The sequence below is a fragment of the Phalaenopsis equestris genome, unplaced genomic scaffold (assembly GCF_001263595.1).
Source record: "Phalaenopsis equestris unplaced genomic scaffold, ASM126359v1 Scaffold000873, whole genome shotgun sequence".
Classification (NCBI taxonomy): domain Eukaryota; kingdom Viridiplantae; phylum Streptophyta; class Magnoliopsida; order Asparagales; family Orchidaceae; genus Phalaenopsis; species Phalaenopsis equestris.
Window position 1 is genome coordinate 1,244,844 of NW_018165313.1, and position 20,267 is coordinate 1,265,110.

Genomic DNA, 20,267 nt, shown 5'->3' on the forward strand with positions numbered 1-20,267 from the left:
TATTATGAATTCTATAGGCAAGGTAAACTTAATCTTGATTAATATGATAATCATTTTTGCTAATTGTGTCATCAATGTTGCTCAATTTGCAAATAATCTTATGTTCTACACCTCTCGGCTATCACAAGTGTCTTAGATTTTCTCTCTTCATCCTTAAAATTCTAGTTAAATGCTGGCATCCATCTTCAAACAGAGAATTTGAAATTTGATTGATAGTTGAATGAACAAGTGATTAGGTTTTGCAAGAAGATTTTAGCTAATGAGATCTACAATAAAGAATTATGGATTAGCATTCTACATTTTGTTAACAAGATGATGAATCTCTGAAATGATTACCCATTACCTATTACCTATAGCCCAACACTCATTACCTATTGCCACCATGATAGGATGATGGGTTAAGTTTGATGTTGGTAATATCACAGCCTACCAACTTCTTTGATCCTTAATAAAATGAATTACATATGATTTCAAACGTACCCTAACTAGACGGTTATTATATTCATTTTATTTTTGGGCATATATTGTTTTGCCTGAAAGTTGATTTAGTGTCTAAGGGGGTGGTTCGGTAGCCCTGTTTTAACAGGATTATTGTGTTAATTTTAGATAAATCCGTCAAATGTGAATTTTGGAATCCTCTAAAGCTAATATTCATGTGTCGTAACGTAAATCATGGATTTATTAAATCCGTTCGAGAGTTGAAGTTAAGGGATTTAAGGAGAGTAGAAATAATAATGTGTTAAATCCTCATAAAATACCCAACATAAGGGGCTGTTTGGTTGCAAGTAGGATTTAGTTAGAATAAGATTTAGTAAATCATGTAAATTCAGATTTTAAATCCTGAAAACTGTTTGGTATGTTAATAAGTAAATTTTAATAAATTCGAAGAAAGTATTTGGTGATTTTAATAGTATTTACTGAATTTCACAAGCTTCAGTTTCTCTTCCCCAAACCGGAGGAAGTAAGAAAGCAGGATTTACGAACTTGTAGGATTTACAAAAGACATTTTTTACTGTTTGACAGGATTTAACTTAGATATGCATGAATTCTGCCGAAAACTAAGAGATGAATATAAATGATTTAAATTAAATTGTAATATCTGATTAAATTTAACAGCACCTGATTTATTAAATCCTACTTAATCTAAATCTCGTGCAACCAAAACAACTCCTAAGAATGGCAAAGTGCCCATCAGACCGCGAGACATCTCTCCCTCTATCCGTCTCTCCATAGCAGTAGATAAGAAATCTCCATTCCTCTCCAAAATCCCACCTTCACTCCTCTTCCCTTCTCAAGATCGAATCTTGCAAACATGGCGCTTCCCCTCTCCTCTCATCTCCCCTCCACATCATCCCCAACTCCTTCCCATTTCCTCCACGTCATCCCCACCTCCTTCCTCCCCCCACACCAAGCCCCTCCACATCTCCACCGCATCTCCCCTCCCCTCCGCGTCAGACTTACCCTCCGAAACACTCCTCTTCAGATTCAAGAATCCGATGAGCCCTCTGCCGCCGAGAAGATTCCAAAGCCCTTCAAGAACTCAATCTGGATCAACCCCAACAACCCCCGCGCCCCCGCTCTCCGCCGCAACTCCGCCGATTTCCGCTACGCCCGCCTTGCCCACCTCGCCTCCACCCTCGACTCCTCCCCCGCCGACGTCCCCCTCCTCCTCTCCTCCCTTCCCACCCCCACACCAGAGCCCGAAGCCGTCATCATCCTCAACAACATGGAGAACTCCTCCGCCGCGCTCTCCGCCCTCCACTGGTTCCTGCAAAACCTAAAATTGCAAAAGGAGGTTATCCTCTTCAACGTCACCTTCAAAGTCCTCAGAAAATGCAGGACTTGGGACGACGTAGAGCCCCTTTTAATGAAAATGCTGGATAGGGGAATTCAGCCAGATAACATCACCTTCTCCACCTTAATTAGCTGCGCTAGGGTTTGCGATCTCCCAGCCAAAGCTGTGGAATGGTTCGAGAAGATGCCGGAATTCGGTTTGAGTCCAGACGACGTCACATACTCAGCCATGATCGATGCTTATGGTCGCTTGGGCAAGTTGGAGATGGCTCTCCGTCTATACGATCGTGCCCGGAAAGAAAAATGGCGTCTTGATCCCGTCACTTTTGCGACTCTCATTCGAGTTTATGGAGCTTCCGGTAATTTCGATGGCGCACTCAATGTGTTTGAGGAAATGAAAGCTCTAGGTGTGAAGCCAAACTTAGTCACGTACAACAAGTTGTTAGACGTCATGGGCAGAGCTGGAAGGCCATGGCAGGTGAAGAACATTCACAAGGAAATAATCAGCAACAAGATATTGCCTAACAGAATCACTTATTCTGCTCTTATCAGAGCTTACTCCCAAGCTCGTTATGCCGCCGATGCTCTGACTATCTATAAGGAGATGAGGAGACAATCAATGGAGCTCAATGTGGTATTATACAACATGCTTTTGTCTATGTGTGCTGACATTGGCTATATTGAAGAAGCTGTTGACATTTTTGAAGATATGAAGGGGTTGCAGGATACATATAAGCCTGATAGTTGGAGTTATTCATCCATGATTACAGCTTACTCTTGTGCTGGGAATGTTGCAGAAGCTGAAAAAATGTTGAATTCAATGATGGAAGCAGGATTCCAACCAACCATCTTCGTGCTCACGTCGATCATACAGTGCTACGGGAAGGCTAAGAGGATTGACGATGTTGTGAGGACCTTCGATAGGCTATCGGCATTGGGCATTTCGCCGGACGATAGGTTCTGCGGCTGTCTTTTGAACGTGTTGACACAGGCGCCACGAAACGAATTAGGGAAGGTGATTGAGTTGATTGAGAGATCTAATCCTCAGTTGGGGTCTTTTGTCACGCTAATGGTGGATGTTGGGGCTTCTGAGGAAGTATTTCAGAAGGAAGCTGAAGAACTGTTTAGTAGCATCAGTGAGGAAGTGAAGAAAGCTTATTGTAACTGTTTGATGGATATGTGTGTAAATATAAATCAGCTCAGTAGGGCGTCTGTGCTTCTTAAACTCGCGCTGAAACTAGGTATATATTCGACGCTGCAATCGAAGTCGGCGACTCAGTGGTCTTTACACGTTCGAAGTTTGTCACATGGAGCTGCTCTTACTGCTCTGCATGCGTGGATGAATGATATGAAGAAGGCCATGGAGGATGGGGAGGAGCTGCCTCCATTGCTTGGCATTCATACGGGTCATGGAAAGCATAAATATTCAGAAAGAGGGTTGGGAGCTGCATTAGAGTTCCATTTGAGAGAGCTGAATGCTCCATTTCATGAAGGTGGTGATAAGATCGGATGGTTCCTGACAACAAATATTGCTGCAAAACTATGGTTAGAGTCTAGAGGGGCTCCAGTTGAATTAGTTGTTGCTTAAACTGTAGCAGTTGATGCAGTGATTTTATTTTACTGATTATATTCAGAAAGTAATTTCTGCAACTTGAGGACTTATTTGGTTAGTTGTGCTTACTTTTCATTTTATGTTATCACTAAAAATGAAATGGCTTTTTTTAAATGGGGGCATTTACATACATAAACATCACATAAAAAATACCAACATCACTCCCTTTTTAAAGTGAAATAAACTTTTTCATGAATAGGTTTATGAAATGCACAAGTGTAAATATCAAAGTTTGGGTATTAGATATATAAATACATATGGATTTTGTCGTATGTATGTAAATCTTCCTAAAATAAATCATAAATATAGTATTTTTCTCCAATTTTCTCTATGTTTAATCATAAATGTTTCAAATAGTTATGCAGTCATATGTGAAAATGAAGTAAAGCACAGTTTGAAATATAGAAATAATAATTAAAGCTGGATTCTTCCCACAAAATCTGATTAAATTTTTGTGGTAACATACGATGCATAAATGGATTTGTTGTACAATCTAAGAATGAAACATTGAAGCTTATATAAATAAATGTTGTGGCAAAGTTCTAAGATCGAATTTCAACTACCTTAAATTTGTGTTTCAACATTCAACAACTACTCATAAATATACAAGAATGAAGCATTGAAGCTTATAATAACAACCGTTCATAAGTTAAGCAACTACAAAACAATAGCAAAATGTCAGACAACTAAGTGATGTTCAACATGATATCAAAACAAAATATCATGAAATTTTTTTTTTTTGTAATACCAAAATAACATTGCTATCAACTTGCATTGTTGACTCCACTGGATATCAATTTTTTGAAAAGATATGCTTCTGGATGGCACTCTTTGAACCAAAAAATCACAAAAGACCAAAGCTGAGACCAGCCTCATTACAATCAATATACACTCCTGTACAGCTAAATAAAGGGAAACTCCATTGTTGTCCTGCAATGAGCTTGAGCTCTGTAGAGCTATAACATTCTCAATGACGAAGAAGAAACTCCAAACCAGTAGAAGTTGGTGTTAAACCAACAGCAGCAAGATATTGGGCATTGTAGAACTTGCTGAGATGCCTCATCCCACTGTCACATAATATGGTGACTATTGTGTGCCCAGGTCCTAAGGCTTCTGCTGCCCTAACTGCTCCAACACAGTTCATGGCCGAAGAGCTTCCGAGGAAGAGTCCATCATTCTTAAGAAGATACCTGGTAAAATTATTTACACATTAGATGATTGGAAGTTATTCAAAGATTGTTACTGTTGGAAAGCAAAATTGATTGATGATGCAGAAATTTTTGGTTAGTTCAATACATAATGACGTCTGGGGTTAACTACTACTTGAAGATCAAATCTTATTGAGTGAACATTAAAAAAAAGGAAGATTTACATACATACCACTGAATTCCTATGTTTACATATCTAGCAACTAAAATCCAATTTTTACATAATGCCACCTTACCTATGCATCAAAAGGTGCATTTCATTATTTAAAATTTAAAATGTTGGTATTTTTGTTGTGATATGAATGATTTGTGCAGTATAAATATAAAAAAAGTAATGTTTAGATGTTAGACATATAAATATATAGGAATTGGGTGGTATGTATGTAAATGCCTCAAAGAAGGATTAACAAAAGTTTTGAAGTACTGACAAATCATTTAAAAAATGGTGAAAGCTAAAAGATTTCACTTCAAGCGTGGTCAAACATGCTATAGTAAAATTTTGCTATCCACCGCATCCTAACATAAGCAAAATCAATAGAAAAATAGTTGTACACACCAATATTATTGGCACAAATCTCAAAGCAATCTAACGACTAAAGACAATAACACAACGATCGAGACATTAAATTCAAGAGAGTTGATTTGAACGCCTTCGATCCCTCGCAGAGCTGACCAGATTCCCATCGCTCTGTACAAATGTTTCTTTAAGAATTATTCGTGGACTTCTACTACATATGCATGCACTGATTTTACTTAATCAATTTATTTGTTACTCTCTTTTTGAGTGCAAAGAAACATTTTAGGGGGAGAATGTGTTGTTTTATTTTTTAGCTTTTCTGATACTTTTATAAATGAAATTGGATATGTTTTGATGCACATTTGAAATTTGCAAGATAGATAAATTAGCAACATCTTTACATGTTTTAATTAATCAGTGGAAACAATGAAATGAAATATATATGAGTATTGTTCATCTGTTTATTTCAGATTTTTTTTTTTTGTTTATTTTCTTTTCATGGTTATATAAGTATCGTTTTACAGTTTCTTTGAGAAATTTTGTTGGTCGGATTGCTTGTTCTTGCCTCTTCCTTGGTATAGATTAACATTTGGGGGGGGGGGGGGGGGGGGGGGGGAGGGAGAGTTGGTTTTTAAAATTTTTTTGAGACTTTTATAAATATAATTGTATATGTTTTGCTGCATAGTTGAAGCTTGTGTGATAGATAAGTTAGCAACATTTTTTTTTGTTCTGACCAATCAGAAAAAACAATGAAATGAAATATATATGATCATTGTTCAATAATGCAAGCAGAAATTTTTTTTTAATTTTTTTTCCTTGGCCATGTAAGCATTTCAGTTTTTCTGAGAAATTTTGTTGGTTGAATTGCTTGCTATTGCCTCATCCTCAGTGTATAGTAATATTTTTGGGGGGAAATGTTGAGCACAACTTCCTTTTTTTTTAGTTTTGTTGAGACTTAAAAACGAAATTACATATTCTTTGATGCAAAGTTGAGTTTTACAAGATAGATAAGTTATCAAAATCTATACGAATCCTGATTAAGCAGAAGAAGCTATGAAATGAAAAATATGAGCATTGTTAATCTTTTTATTTCAGAATTTTTTTTGTTTATTTTATTTTATGGCTATATGAGAACTGTTTTTGTTTCTTTGAAAATTTTTATTGGTCAAATTGCTTGCTCTTCGCTCCTCTTTAGTGTAGAGTGACATTTGGGGAGAATTTTGAGCATTGATTTCATTTTTTTTAGTTATGCTAAGATTTTTAAAAATTAAATTTTTTAGTTATGTTGAGATAAGTTGACAACATTTTTATCTATCCTTATCAACCAGTAAAAGCTATAAAATAAAACATATTTGACATTTTTAATCTGTTTCTTTCAGAATTTTATGTGTATTTACTATGCATTTGCATTCACTGAGGTTATGTGTCCTATAATATATCAATTGGGGAATGTCATTCAAATGTTATTTAGCGTGATGATGTTATTAAATTGACGAGGTTATTTTCCCACAGATATTAGTCGTTAGAGAACACGTTCAAGTGCTTATTTGATTGGGTAAAATGGTGATTATGGATTGAGTATTCTTTGTTTAAGAGATCCACTGAACTCTAATTATTGCCTTGAGGACCTAATTTGGCTAGTGTGATAGAAACAAAAAATTGGTTATTGTTATCCTATCTGGCATGTAATATGAGGGTTTGCATTAGTGCATGCATATACATAATAAGTACAAAAAAAAAAAAAATCTTAAAGAAACAGATGCTCAATGCTCATATATATTTCATTCAATAGCTTCTACTGGTTGATCAAGAAAAGTATGGATGCTGCTAAATTATCTATCATGTAAACTTCAACTTTGTAACAAAACATATACAAATAATGCAATTCCATTTATAAAAGTTTTATCAGAATTAAAAAAAAGAAGCAATGCTCAACATTTTCCCCTCAAAAGTTACAATACACTGAGTAGGAAAGGACAAACAATTCGACAAATAAAATTTCTCAGAGAAACTGTAAAACAATGCTTATATATCAATCAATGTTGACATATGTTGAGGTGGAGTGTATGTTAACTTATTGGAAATGATTCTCAAGATTTATATGATCTTATTACTTTGGATGTTTTGTGGACCCTTTGGTTGTTTGGTTTCCGTTTATGTTGATGCTTTTGGAGTGCAATTTGGTGGACACATTTCACATTTTTTGTAAAATGTTTACTAGAGCGATGATGAAAAAACATTATTCTAGGCTTGCTGATTGTCATTATTGGTTTCATTATTGTAATCATTTGCTTCAAATAGCTCATATTTTTTTATATATTATAATATTTTAGACTAGACTGTTAGTTTTTGTAGCAGTACAATCTCTTTCTGTTATTTAGTTTTAAATATTCTGAAAACCGCACTTATTTCAATATATTACATATTTAAGGGCAAAACAGTCTTTCTCATCAAAAATAGCAACAACATAACAGATCTCCCCAAACAGATATATGTTTTTTCATCAACAGTTTTCTGACAGCTCATGAAAGCTGCTTCTTTAGGAAACAGCTTTACAACAGCTTCTTGAAAAATCAGCAGCCGCCCCAAACACACTTTGACTAAACATTTATGAACATTGAATAAAAAATCATATTAACTACTCTAAAAAGTGGGGAAAGGCAAACAATGATGATGAGTAACGCTAGCATATACTCAAAAGAAGTCGATTTCAAGTTAATTTCAAACCATAAAAGCACTTCTATTACTATTCTAGCATAGCTCTTTATTTATTTTTTCACAATTGAATGTAATATAGTAAATTAATCGTTGAGATGGTTTTAGAGTCCAAAAAGGATTCCAAATTCAACCTTTGATTTATGTTTCATATTTTGCATATCAAATTAAAAATAATATTATGTGATGGGAGGAGAGAATCAAACATCTATATTATGCAAGCAGCACTAAAGTTTAACAACCAAATCCCTTCTTAAAAGCTCAAATCAACTAAAAAAACAAAAGCTCTGAAACACAGACTCCCACCTCTATTCGAATTTTATTGAATCAATTTTGAATTGACTTAAAAGTCGAAAATTTTTTTAGTTTTATTTTTATTTGAAGCTTCGAGCATTAATAAGTTTTTTTTTAATTGACACCTAAATTTTATAATTTATGCTCACCTGGACATTTCGACAGCTTCCTTATCGGTGCCTCGGTAAGCCCCATCTAACTCTGCCATCAAAAAGTTCTTGGTTAATCTGTTGATTCCAATTCCTTCAGTGATTGTGTCAAAAGGATTCTTGAGCCTGCGGCCCTCAGCCTCCTCTTTTGTGTACATCACTCCTCTAGTAACCCTATTGAACAATCCAGATCCAGGTGGATCAATCAGAAAACATTTCACATTTGGATTCTTCTCCTGAAGAAAGTAAAAACAGATGGCCAACGTTAGTACCCATAAAAACATATTAAATAATTAAGTTTCTGTTTGGATTAAGAGAATTCGGGGGAAATCCAAAAATCTTTTACTTCATAATCTCATATTAGGTGCCTGGTTCTAATGTAATTCATAAGAAATTGTTAACTAATAAATGAAAAAAATATTTTTATTGTGAAAAATATGAAGGGGAAAAAAATGAATTGCCGACGTGGCTATAAGATCAAAGTTCTATTTCATATTAGCAAAAAAAAAAAAAAAGAAAGAATGGAAAAAAAAAACATTTTTCCATTTAATTTTTCCTCAAACAAACGAGTGACTTAAAAAACAAACTTTTAACTCAATTCCTTTACCATATTTATTTCCCTTTTTTCCTAAATTGCTTCTTTTTTTTTTCAATTCCTGCAAAGCGAATAATGCGTCAAGTTATATATAAATTTATGCTGAAACCTTAATATATCGTGAAACTCCTGCAACTGTTCCACCGGTTCCAGCAGCAGCAACGAAGGCATCCAAATTTCCTTCTGTCTGTTCCCATATCTCAGGACCAGTGCCCTCATAATGTGCGCGGAAATTGGCTAAATTTTCAAACTGATCGGCAAAGAAACCTCCTTTAGAGTAATCTTTTGATCTCCCATTGTTTTTTATTTCAAAAGTTTCTCCAAGTTTTGATTTTGCAGCAGATTCATTCGCCTCTAAGGCTCTCCTCCTCGCAACATTAACAAAGTGGTCTGTGTGTGTGATGGAAACTGGTCTCACTCTTTCTACAATTGCTCCTAAAGCCTCAATAATTTGAGCCTGAAAATGAAAATCACCATTAGCTAAAGAGGATGAGGTTTTAGAAGATAAGAAGTTACACATAGCTTAATGCTTCTGAACTTCATTGAATATATTTCTTCTACTAATGCCCACAGAGCACTCCATGAAACCTTGTTTTTTCCTTACTGAACATTTCGACACGAGACCGAATAAATTTGAGGAAGATTTACTACAAACCCCTCAATTCTTATCCATTTACATATCTAACACCTAAACTTCAATTTTTACATGCATATAACACTTTGTCTGTGCATGAAAAGGTGTATTTCACCTTCTAAAAGTTAAAATAGTGCTATTTTTGATGTGATATGAAAGATTTGGGTGCTGTAAATATAAAAAGCAAATTTTAGGTGTTAAATTTGTAAATACATAACAACTAGGTGGACTGGTAGCATGGATGTAAATGCCTGAATAATATTTTGAATTAGGTTGTAGGTTTCTCATACAGGCATTAAAAAACAAACATTCAAAACTAAGAAAAATTCATTTACCTTCAATTAAAAGTAAGAACCACAGTATCTAAATTAACATGCCACTGCTCACACAAATGGCATGTAAGGTTGCCTTCCAGCTGATCATGAACTTAAACATACCTTTTCAGCAGCCGCATCATCAGGAATGACAACATGGCATTTACATCCATAAGCAGGAGCAACAGTGGCGATACTTATAGCAGTACTTCCAGCACTACCCTCAGTCACCACACCGCCTTCCACAAGAGCTCCAGACTTCAGAGCCTACAGATCGCAATTAGGTTAGTTATTTCTCCCAATTCTTCGAAAGTAGAACAAAACCCTAAAAAAGGGTTAGGGGTTACTTCACCTCTTCAATAATTTTAACCGCAACGCGATCCTTGACGCTGCCCCCAGGGTTTAGGAACTCAGCTTTCCCCAAAATCTGTGGGGAGTTGGTAACTTAGAGAAGAATTGAATGATTGGGTTGAAGAGATTGAGAAAAGGGGTAGTGACCTCGCATCCCGTTGCTTCGCAGAGGCTGTTGATTCGGATGAGAGGAGTGTTTCCGATGGCGTCGATGAGGCCCCTCCTTTTCTTGGGCTTCGTGCTAGGATTTCTATGGGGGCTATTTCTCCGAGGAAGAAGGCGAGAGGCTTGGCTGGAAAGGAGGAGGTAGGAGACTAGGGTGATGGAGAGAGCCGCCGCGGCATAGAGTCCGGTAGGTTTTTCGGTTGCCATCTCGCTTCTTCTTTCTATTGATGGGAAACCACTCTACCTGTCCGTTTGGCGCTGCTAATTTATTTGCAATTTTTTTAACAAAAATTTCTCTAAAAAAAAGGAAAATTTTACATACATACCATAGTTCCTTATATTTACATATCTAACATCCCAAATTTTTGTTTACATTTATAATACTTGATGAGTAGTATTTCGAGACAAAACGAGCCGAAGACGAACGGACACATCTTTAGTTCGTGTTCGACTCGTTAACTTATCGAACGAAATTAACGAGCCGAACACGAGCTTCTTAACGAGTCGAACACGAGTTGTTCGCGAACAACGAGCCGTTTTGACAACCCTACGGTTAAGTAATGAATTATTGTATTAGCATTTCACGAGAATTCAACACACTCATATGAAAGAAAATAACTAGTAGAAATACCAGAAGTTTTTATGTGGAAAACTTGTAAAGGAAAAAAAAAAAACACAGGTCTGGCCTAATTAAAGAAATCTAGTATAAACTAAGATTTATAAGTACAATCCATTGTCCCACAAACGAGAGAGAATTACAATGTCTCCCAAGTTATAACGTCGACGAGCGGATGAACCTGTTGCTTGGAACGAGCGGTGAATGATAGAGATATGTGGCAACCGACAGGTGGTAATTACGGTGATAAGAATGATGCTGAACTTCAGTTCTTTCTTAAATCTTCAAGTTCTTCCTTCAGTCCCAAGCTCTCCTAGGGGTGGGGCTCTATTTATGGAGTTCTGTGTGCAATTAATACAAGAATATGAAATACTTCGATCAAACGGTTCGAAGGGATTATCTTGATCAGACAACGTGATGGACATTTGAGGGTCTAAACGATATCAAAATTGAGCAATCTTGGGCTCGTTGGATTCGTCTTGTTGAGACGCTTGATTCGACTATGAGCTCATCAGATTCAACATCCGTTTAACCTTTCAAATATGTCAGAAAAGATTCTAAGAATAGTTTGATGACTTGATTTGAGCTAATTTGACTCAGATTGGACAAAATTTCGTTTCACTGGGTCCGTCTGATTGAGCCAATCAATTTGACTGTAAGTTTGCTGAAATCAGACTTATAGTGGATTTTTTATCGAAGTTTAAACTTTTCTTGCTTAAAAAAGTGCATCGAGAACTCTGTCATGCATCGAGATTTATGCAGGATGATAAAAAATTATTGATGACATCTCAATATTTGTTATAAAGTCGTGCATAAAAATAAATCTACATGCCAACTCGTTTTATGATTATTACTTCTCAAAGAAACTCAAGTTTTTGTATGTAGGCTTTTGAGGTCTAGCCTGGAACGACTTTTGGGAAATAGATCAACCAATCCAAACAAAAAAATCAATATTAAATGAACCATGCTCAAAATAAGAGGTCCCACATGTGATTCATAATTTTTCTTAGCCTTACATTTAGGAGTGCAAGTAAGCTTACTCAAGAGCCGCTGATCAAGAGCCGGCTTAGCGATTAGCGGCTCATGAGCTGAGCTTGATAAGCTAAAAAATCAAGCTTATGCCAGACCTCAATTTGACACATAAGCTTATGAGCCCACTCATTTAAAAAAAATATTAATATAAATAATATTTAAAATATAATAAATTTTAATATTATATCTTCAATATATTAAAAACATTTAAAAATTATACTTTATATCTTATATCAAATAAATTTTTTTTAATTTTTTCTCTTAATTATTCAATGTTTCTATCATTTTATCATAACACTAAATTAAATTAATATCATTCTCTTTATTTTAGAATAAACCATGAGCTAACCCGGACTCGAATGCTTGAACTCGAGCTCAAATTCAAGTAATTTCATCAAGTTCAAGCACAAACAGAAGATGAATAGGTATCACCTCAACTTCTTTACACCTATAGCATCATTTGATTTATTGTACATAAGCAAAGTATATTTAAAAAACAAGAAATTTGTATGAATATATATTTTTCTTATAATGAAATTGAAAATATTATACCCGACAAAAACTTTTTAAAAAATTTTGCCAAATTTGAATTCATTTGTGATTTTTTTTATTTCAAAAATTTTTAATCATATCCCATTAAAAAAACATTAAAATCATGCGTATTATAAGCATATCACTAAATATTTTTGAAATAACATATCCAACAACCGCAGCTTTATACTACTCAAAAACCCTTTTATACAACTAAATTATCATCGTAATTCCCATTTTCTATTTATTTAAATATTTTCACACCAGTACCCAAAACATTAAATATAATATTTTAACTCACAAAAAAGTTAAATATAACATTTTAACCACTTATTTTATTACACCCACCAACCTAACCACTCAATTCCTATGTATTCACAAATCTAACACCTAAACTTCAATTTATGCATACATCCACCTTATCCATGCATGAAATTGTATTCCACTTTTAAAAAGTTAGAATGATGATAGAGTTTAGATGTTAGATATGTAAATATATAAGAATTGGGTGATATCTATATATAAATGCCTCACATGGTGAATAGATCAACCAAGGCTATACAACGCCCTGAAAGAAGAAATATAGCTTGCAGGCTTGCACCAAAAGATGAAGCAAAACAGCGTTAAACAGCTGAATTAGTCGAGAGATAGCTTTCAATTAACGTAGAATTAGAATCTCAATGGAATAAAATAATCAGATTCTTCAAGTAAACTTACTGAAGCCAATATTTTTATATTACCAGTCAGCAAATTTATATCAATTCAAGTAAAGAGCATTTTAAATTATCATCATGCAAAAAGATGGTGATGTTTACAAAACAAGTAAAAATTCCACAATTACATAAATGTCAAAAAAACTTGGATCATCAGATAAGTTGAAATAAAACTGCTGGAAATGTAAAATGCTATTCTACTCAAGTCAACAAGGGAAGTAAAAGCAATTAATTGCTTACAATCATGAAATAAAACTGTCATTATTCTATATGCCTCATTGCAACCCCATTTTAACGGCTTTTATATCTTATGCTGCCTACTGGTTCTTCGCCAAGGTGAGGTAATAAAGAAAGATTACAATTTCAAAACTATCAAACCTGGTGGTGGCAGAGTTTAAAGACCGAAGAAACCCAGTTCGGTGGCTCTCTCCTTCTCGAAAGTCTCAAAATATTGATATATGATGGTTACGGCAAGCAGAATACCAGTTCCAGAACCAATTGCTCCCATGAAATCTGCAAGAACTGTGAGGGCTCCGATGCACATACCTCCGAATGCAGCTGCAGTTGGAATGTAACGGTTTAGCTCCTTCTGTAGATTGGATTCTCGATGGCCTGGCATCACCATTTGTTGTTCCTGATCGATAGAAAAAACGCATCATAATTGAATCTCAAACTAAAGTTACAATGCAAATGAAAGTACTTTTGCATAAAATTAATTAAAGCTGGTTGGCCTTTTCAATGAGGAAAAATGACGGTGATGCGAAGAGCAGCTGTTCTGTGGTGTTTCGGCACCACTCATTCGCTGAACATGTATAGGAATGGTCACTCTTAAACATATCCCCTTAACAAAATAAATCAAAAGCATTAAAAAAAAAAAAAAATTAAATATATACCGTACATTTATAACATGTTGGTGCAGTAAACAATGCGTGAAAATGTGCATTTGACTTCTTAAAAGTAGGCGATAAAAGGTATTTTTGATATGATATTAAAGACTTGAGTACTATGCATGTAAATATTGAAGTTTGGGTGTTATATAAGTATATACTTCAAGATTTACATGCATACACAATTCCCATGTATTTACATATCTAACAGCAAAACTTTTTATAGGCATACTGCCTTACCTATATATGAAAAGGCTCATTTCACTCTTTAAAAGTTAAAATAGTCGTATGTTTTTATGTGATGAAAGATTTGGGAGGTAAATTCACGAGAATTGGATGGTATGTATATAAATGGCCAAGAAAATAAAAAGAGGTAAAACAATCCTGGCTGAAAGCTGAACTAAAAAAGTTCTCAATGAGCCCAGGAAACGAGATTATAGATCAATAAATCCTCTGTTTGTAAACATGCCATCATACACTCACTCACAAAGTAAAAAACGAAATGTAGAATATAATGCGGACTTAATTTTCAGATCTAGCGAACAATTGCGCACCAAAATAATCAGCTGGATTAATTTATTATCAGAAACATACCTTAAGCTGCTTAGCCACATCTCTCGCTGATGATCCCGAAACTTCGATCCAAGTTTTTGAGAAAAGTGCACATGCTGACAGCATAAAAACTATATAGAAAAGAGCATGGAATGGATTTGCAGCCATATCTGCCAAACTGCACCAAAGTTCCAACAAAAGGGCCCCATAAATGCCACAAAAAATAAAGCACAACTGCCTAAAAATGTTATATATTGTATGTTCAACAATGAGGTAAATGCAAAAGATGTAGAAATCACCTTGATGGTGCTGTAATGTAATAAGCAATGCCTCCAACAGGAACAGATTGACCAGAATATTCAGATTCCTTCCATATGCCGAGCAATTTTACAAGGAAGTTTCCACTGTATCTCCTATAAAGCAACTACAACAAGCACAAAAGTGATTACAGATTTTAAAATTTGGTGATAGCCGACAACCAACAGTTCATATAGCAGTATAGTATACCTGTGAAATAAAATACAAGTTTGAAACAAGCGCTGACTGTAGTATAATAGGCATGTTCGAGGTATAAAATAGCTTGATAGGATAAGAGCCTTGTTGTCCCCGGGCATTCTTCGACCTCACTGGCAGAACCACACGAAATCCTTGGAAATATATAACAATAAGAAAAACCAGAACCGTAGCAAGCAAGTTGGTCACATTTGGGAGATTTTGCCGGTAAAAAGCCTCTCGTAAAGCTCGAACTTTGTCGGTGCGGGTAATAAGCAAATGGAACAACGCAATAACAGCACCTTCAAATTCAGCACCCCTCCCAGTGTTAATGGTGGTAGGGCTGAATGCCTTCCAAATGATATTTTCACTGCAAAATTATTGCAATTCAATATATTAAAAAGGTCCTTTTTTATATATTATTAGAATAAGATGAAAAAGGACAATAAGCTTACCAAATGTTGGTGGCTATGAAAAGTGAAATACCAGATCCAAGGCCATATCCCTTCTGGAGAAGTTCATCTAAGCAGATCACAATGATACCAGCAAAGCAGAGCTGAAGAATAATAAGAATAGCATTACCAGCACCAAGCTGGCCGACACTACCATACATCCCTGAAAGTACATAAGCCACTGCTTCTCCAATTGCAATTAGGATGCCAAGTAATTTCTGCGCACCATTTCTGAAAAAGTACAAAATTTTCTAAGTTCAAAAGCTGTAAACAGAGAATTCGTGAAGGGTTTCAGAGTAATTATGTGAAATTTGAAAAGAAATAATTAATGCACAGTAAATTTCTTAAAAATGGCAGTACAACTACTAAAAATAAAAATTATAGGTAAAGATCATCCTGACAGCCATGAAGCACAAAAACTTTTAAGGGTGTTGACTTGGAAATGATACAATAATTGTACAAGTCAATCACTCTAATTTGAGGAGTAGAATGACCATTCATCCTATAATTCTCTCTTTATGTCTAATAACTTATAGTTTTCAAACTCAAGAACACATAATTGATTATGACTACTAAATAAAGACCAATTTTTCTTTTCTTTGCTGATTCGTCTCAATGAAATTTGCCATGTTACACTAGGCTTCCTTTCACGAAAAGGGTAGAAAGCTAGTCCCTCAAGGATTCTGCCCTGTGCCTGAGAGGAGGCCCAAGAAAGCAGATGTTGATTGTTCTTGGGCCAAAAAAAACGAAAAAAAAAAGAGAAGAAAAAGATGAACTCCTAAACTCTTCCTCTTACTCTCGATGCAGTCTCATAAGGAACAGTATGGGTTGGAAAGCATACTTTTTACTAAGAAACTAAGAAAGAGTGCGCTTTAGTTATCACTTTGGTTGTAAAAAGCCGGAGACTACAAGACTATGACCACAATCAAAGTTATGAGCAATAGCGAAGCCAAGCCTTCTACTTTTTGTTTATAACACAAACACACAAAGGGGAATGCCACCCGCTCCCACACTTGCACTTTAATTGAAAGCCAATACACTTTTTGTTTATAACACAAACACACAAAGGGGAATGCCACCCACTCCCACAATTGCACTTGAATTGAAAGCCAATAGAGGAAATTCTAAAGAAATATTCCTTGGAAAAGCCGTTTGAGAAGACTTGTTACACATGCCTGCTTAAGATTAAGATGCAAGCATATAGTTTCTATGCCTAAAAGTGTTCTTTCTCTCCACGATTGAAAAAGAGGAGTGATAACTTGACTAAAAGCTCGAGATGAGTTGAGGCCGTAAAAAGGCATTGGCCCCCACTTCCCCAACATTAATGTTGATATGTAGCCAATACAGTACACTAGCGCCTTTTTTTCTTAAGCTGTGATTTGGTTTCTATTTCCTTTATACTCAATGCCTAAATTTCTAAGATGGCATGAATGAGATGCATCAAATAATAAAAAAAAATGTTTGAAGAAAAATAATAGGCCCACAATGAGAAGTGTTGATAAGTAGCCAATACACTTCACTATTGTTGATATGTAGCTCGAAAGGAGTTGAGTCTGCAAAAAGGTACCGGCCCCAACTTCCCACACACTATTGTTGATATGTAGCCAATACACTTCACCTAGAGCCTTTTTTTCTTAGCCCGTGATGTGGTTTCTATTTCCTTGATACCCAATGCCTAAATTTCTAAGATGACATGAATGAGATGCATCAAATATAGAAAAAAAAAAATTTTTTGAAGAAAAAGACTAGGCCCATATTGAGAAGTGTTGCAACACCTTGAAATGGATGAATAAACATCACACCTATGGTGGTTGCCATACCCAAGGATTCCAAATTGACATCTTGCTTGGATTCTTACTCACAGGGCCTACACCATCCGTTCAACCACAAAATTGTATGTTGCACTTCTGTCAACAACAACAACAACAAGCCTTTATCCCACTAAGTAGGGTTGGCTACGTGAATCATATTTCTCCATTGTCCGTATTGCGTGCATGTTTTCATTTAATTCTAAAAAATTAAGATTGCACCTGTTTCAACCAATATCTTAATTTAGGTCAAATTTTGAATATACTCTTTTATTAGGACTATGATATCTAATTCATATTTAAATTTTAAGGTTTTATCATTTATTACTACTATAAGTTTTCCTCTTTCTTGTTCAGCAACGTTCATAATATAAAATATTGTACAACTCCAAAGAGAGAGAATTTACCATAAATTCTTTAGCTAAAATATAAAAAAATTATTTCTTACATAAGGCTAGGTCCTGCTTTAATAGGAATGTTTTTCTCATCAAATCCTTCATCAATTTTACTCATTGGTTAACTATTCATTAAGCACCCAAAAAGGAAAAATTGGCTAGATGGCATTCGGAATCCTGCTAAATAAATTCTAGCTATCAGGTATCTCACCAATCAAAAGCAACAGAGACATTCAAAATATCATCGGTGAATAGAAGATTGCAATCAACTTCTCACGCAATAGATACAATCAATAGAAATAAAATCCAAAAAGACTGAATGTTTTAATTAGAAAAAATACAGGTTTGAATAAATAATTCTTATAAAAAATTAAGACGAATCGAGGATCTTTCAGAAATCCACCGAAGCCATGCCCGACATCATCATCTACTAAATTAAGCATGCAATACAGAAAGAAACCAATGAATATACATTCAAGTAGAAGCCACTTACAGCAGAGCGCGATCCTCTCTCACGCTATTGTCAACCTCGATGATCTTAGATCCAGCCAGCAGCTGCATGACTAGCCCCGACGTCACAATAGGAGTGATTCCCAGCTCCATCACCGTTCCCCGATTCGAAGCAAGGATGACACGCATCCAGTAAAACGGATCCGCTCCGGTAGTTGAGTGGATACCATAAAGGGGAAGCTGACTGCAGACTAAAAATATAAATAGCGATATCACGGTGTAGATGACCTTCTCCCTGAACGGTATCCTCCGATCAGCAGACTCCACCTCCGGTAAGATCGCCAGGAACGGCCTCACAAGATGCAGAACCCTAAATCCTCCCGCCATTCTTTTCGCACAAAACAAAGAGTCCAATCCAGGAAAAATTATCTACTGCAAAGGCTAAAAGACAGATCTATAGATAATTAGATTACCAAAGGCGATCACAAAGTAGTAACCAATGGAGCCCTAGCGGGAGAGACGACGACGATCCCTAGATGAAGTCGCCGTACGCTAAATACGTAGCAGAGACGAAGATCCGTTTCACGACGGAGCGTTGAATGTTTACAAATTAAAAAAAAATCTATTTAAATAAACCTAATGTTAATAATCTATACATTATACTTATTTTAAAATAATTTCAGGATTATTAACATATATCCCATAATATTTTGACATTCACTCTTAATTGATTATTTTTAAATTTTATATGAACATGAATAGAGTTTAAAATATTTAAAAATGACATACTCCACGATACAAACAGTTTTTCATTATAAATTTCTATATGAAATAATTGTAGCTTATTAAAATGTAGTTTTGAATCTATTAAAAAATAATTTGTTGTTCAAAATATTGCGGTTGCAATTATAAATTTTTTTAAAAAGTTAGACTGCAACCAGAAAGCTGCTACCACATCCAATAAGAGTCAGTGAGAAAATACAGATTTCAGTAGCAGTTTTTTGAAAAAGTTATCAAAACACAGTTTACCCAAATAAACAAAACTGTAGTATGGTGTGCTGCAGTGGGGGCACCGCCGCCCCAAATGGACCATAAGCCTAAATTGATTTTGACTTAAATATTTAGAATGTGATTAAAAGTTTTGTGATATTAATTGAAGTATCAGATGATCATTAAATTTTATATTTTTTATAATTGAATATGATGTCTCTTGAGAGAGATCAAACAAGACAAAAATAACTCTATTTTAAATTTACTAATGCCTTCAAATCATGGATGAACAATTTGTAATCATATAAATAAACATTGGTCATTTGATAAAGTGCTTTATTATTTTAGAAATAAATAAATAAAATGTAACTAAGCCCATATTCCTACACAAGGGGGTGTGTGCGCATGGAATGGGTTACATTCCATTAGAGATGAAGTGCGCGCGGATCACACAAGATTTAAGTAGCTAGAAATTTTTTCCTAGCCGTGTTGAGTGGAACAAGATTTATTATTCTTGAAATTGGTTCCATAGAAGAGCAAACCCCTAAAATTAATTACATATAGAAAGAGCTTATCTTCCAGTAAAATTCTAGATTAAAATTGTGGGTCTCAGTTTTACATATCACAAACTTTGATTCAAAATTATTTTCTTAGATATTCAAATGGGTTTAGCTCAATTGGAATAGTTCATAGTTGGATTCCAACAGAGGAAATATATGAAGCATCATATTTTGAAAAGCTCAGTTGTGCTCCAGCCTATCATATAATTGAGCCCTTAATTTTAGAAATTAAGCTTGATATTTAGTTTTAAGTTGTTCAATTTTATTTAAAAATTCAAAGCTTATGATTCAATAATACTAGGTCTGATGCGTGCTGGAAAATCCGCGGCGGTAGAGTAACAGATTATCGTCTTAGCATTGTACGAGAATTCAACACACACACAGATGAAAAAGAAACAAACAGTGATCACTCTAGAAACTTTTACGTGGAAAACCTGGAAA

General features: G+C 35.0%; 3 protein-coding genes across 4 annotated transcripts; 1 reads left to right on the forward strand and 2 right to left on the reverse strand.

The window, feature by feature from the left end:
- The first annotated feature begins 1,159 nt into the window (after positions 1 to 1,159).
- Positions 1,160 to 3,444, forward strand: LOC110032021 (pentatricopeptide repeat-containing protein At4g16390, chloroplastic). Its single transcript, XM_020735524.1, has one exon. It carries the CDS (start codon positions 1,313 to 1,315, stop codon positions 3,380 to 3,382), a length of 2,070 nt encoding a protein of 689 aa, XP_020591183.1. The 5' UTR covers positions 1,160 to 1,312; the 3' UTR covers positions 3,383 to 3,444.
- A 517-nt stretch (positions 3,445 to 3,961) lies between these two features.
- LOC110031987 (cysteine synthase 2) lies at positions 3,962 to 10,594 on the reverse strand. The gene is made up of 6 exons (XM_020735467.1): positions 10,331 to 10,594; positions 10,185 to 10,259; positions 9,956 to 10,099; positions 8,994 to 9,341; positions 8,290 to 8,525; positions 3,962 to 4,596 (listed from the first exon to the last, which is right to left on the reverse strand). The coding sequence occupies exons 1-6, from the start codon at positions 10,553 to 10,555 to the stop codon at positions 4,374 to 4,376; spliced, it is 1,251 nt and encodes a 416-aa protein (XP_020591126.1). The 5' UTR covers positions 10,556 to 10,594; the 3' UTR covers positions 3,962 to 4,373.
- Positions 10,595 to 13,459: 2,865 nt separating this feature from the next.
- On the reverse strand, positions 13,460 to 18,864 carry LOC110032001 (protein transport protein Sec61 subunit alpha-like). Of its 2 annotated transcripts, XM_020735496.1 has the most exons (7): positions 18,750 to 18,864; positions 18,320 to 18,664; positions 15,627 to 15,854; positions 15,187 to 15,541; positions 14,979 to 15,103; positions 14,722 to 14,857; positions 13,460 to 13,874 (listed from the first exon to the last, which is right to left on the reverse strand). In XM_020735496.1, exons 2-7 carry the CDS (start codon positions 18,661 to 18,663, stop codon positions 13,635 to 13,637), a joined length of 1,428 nt encoding a protein of 475 aa, XP_020591155.1. In that variant the 5' UTR covers position 18,664; positions 18,750 to 18,864; the 3' UTR covers positions 13,460 to 13,634. The 2 variants fall into 2 exon arrangements, with proteins under 2 accessions (XP_020591155.1, XP_020591154.1); XM_020735495.1 differs by having other exon boundaries at positions 18,320 to 18,864.
- Positions 18,865 to 20,267: the final 1,403 nt, after the last annotated feature.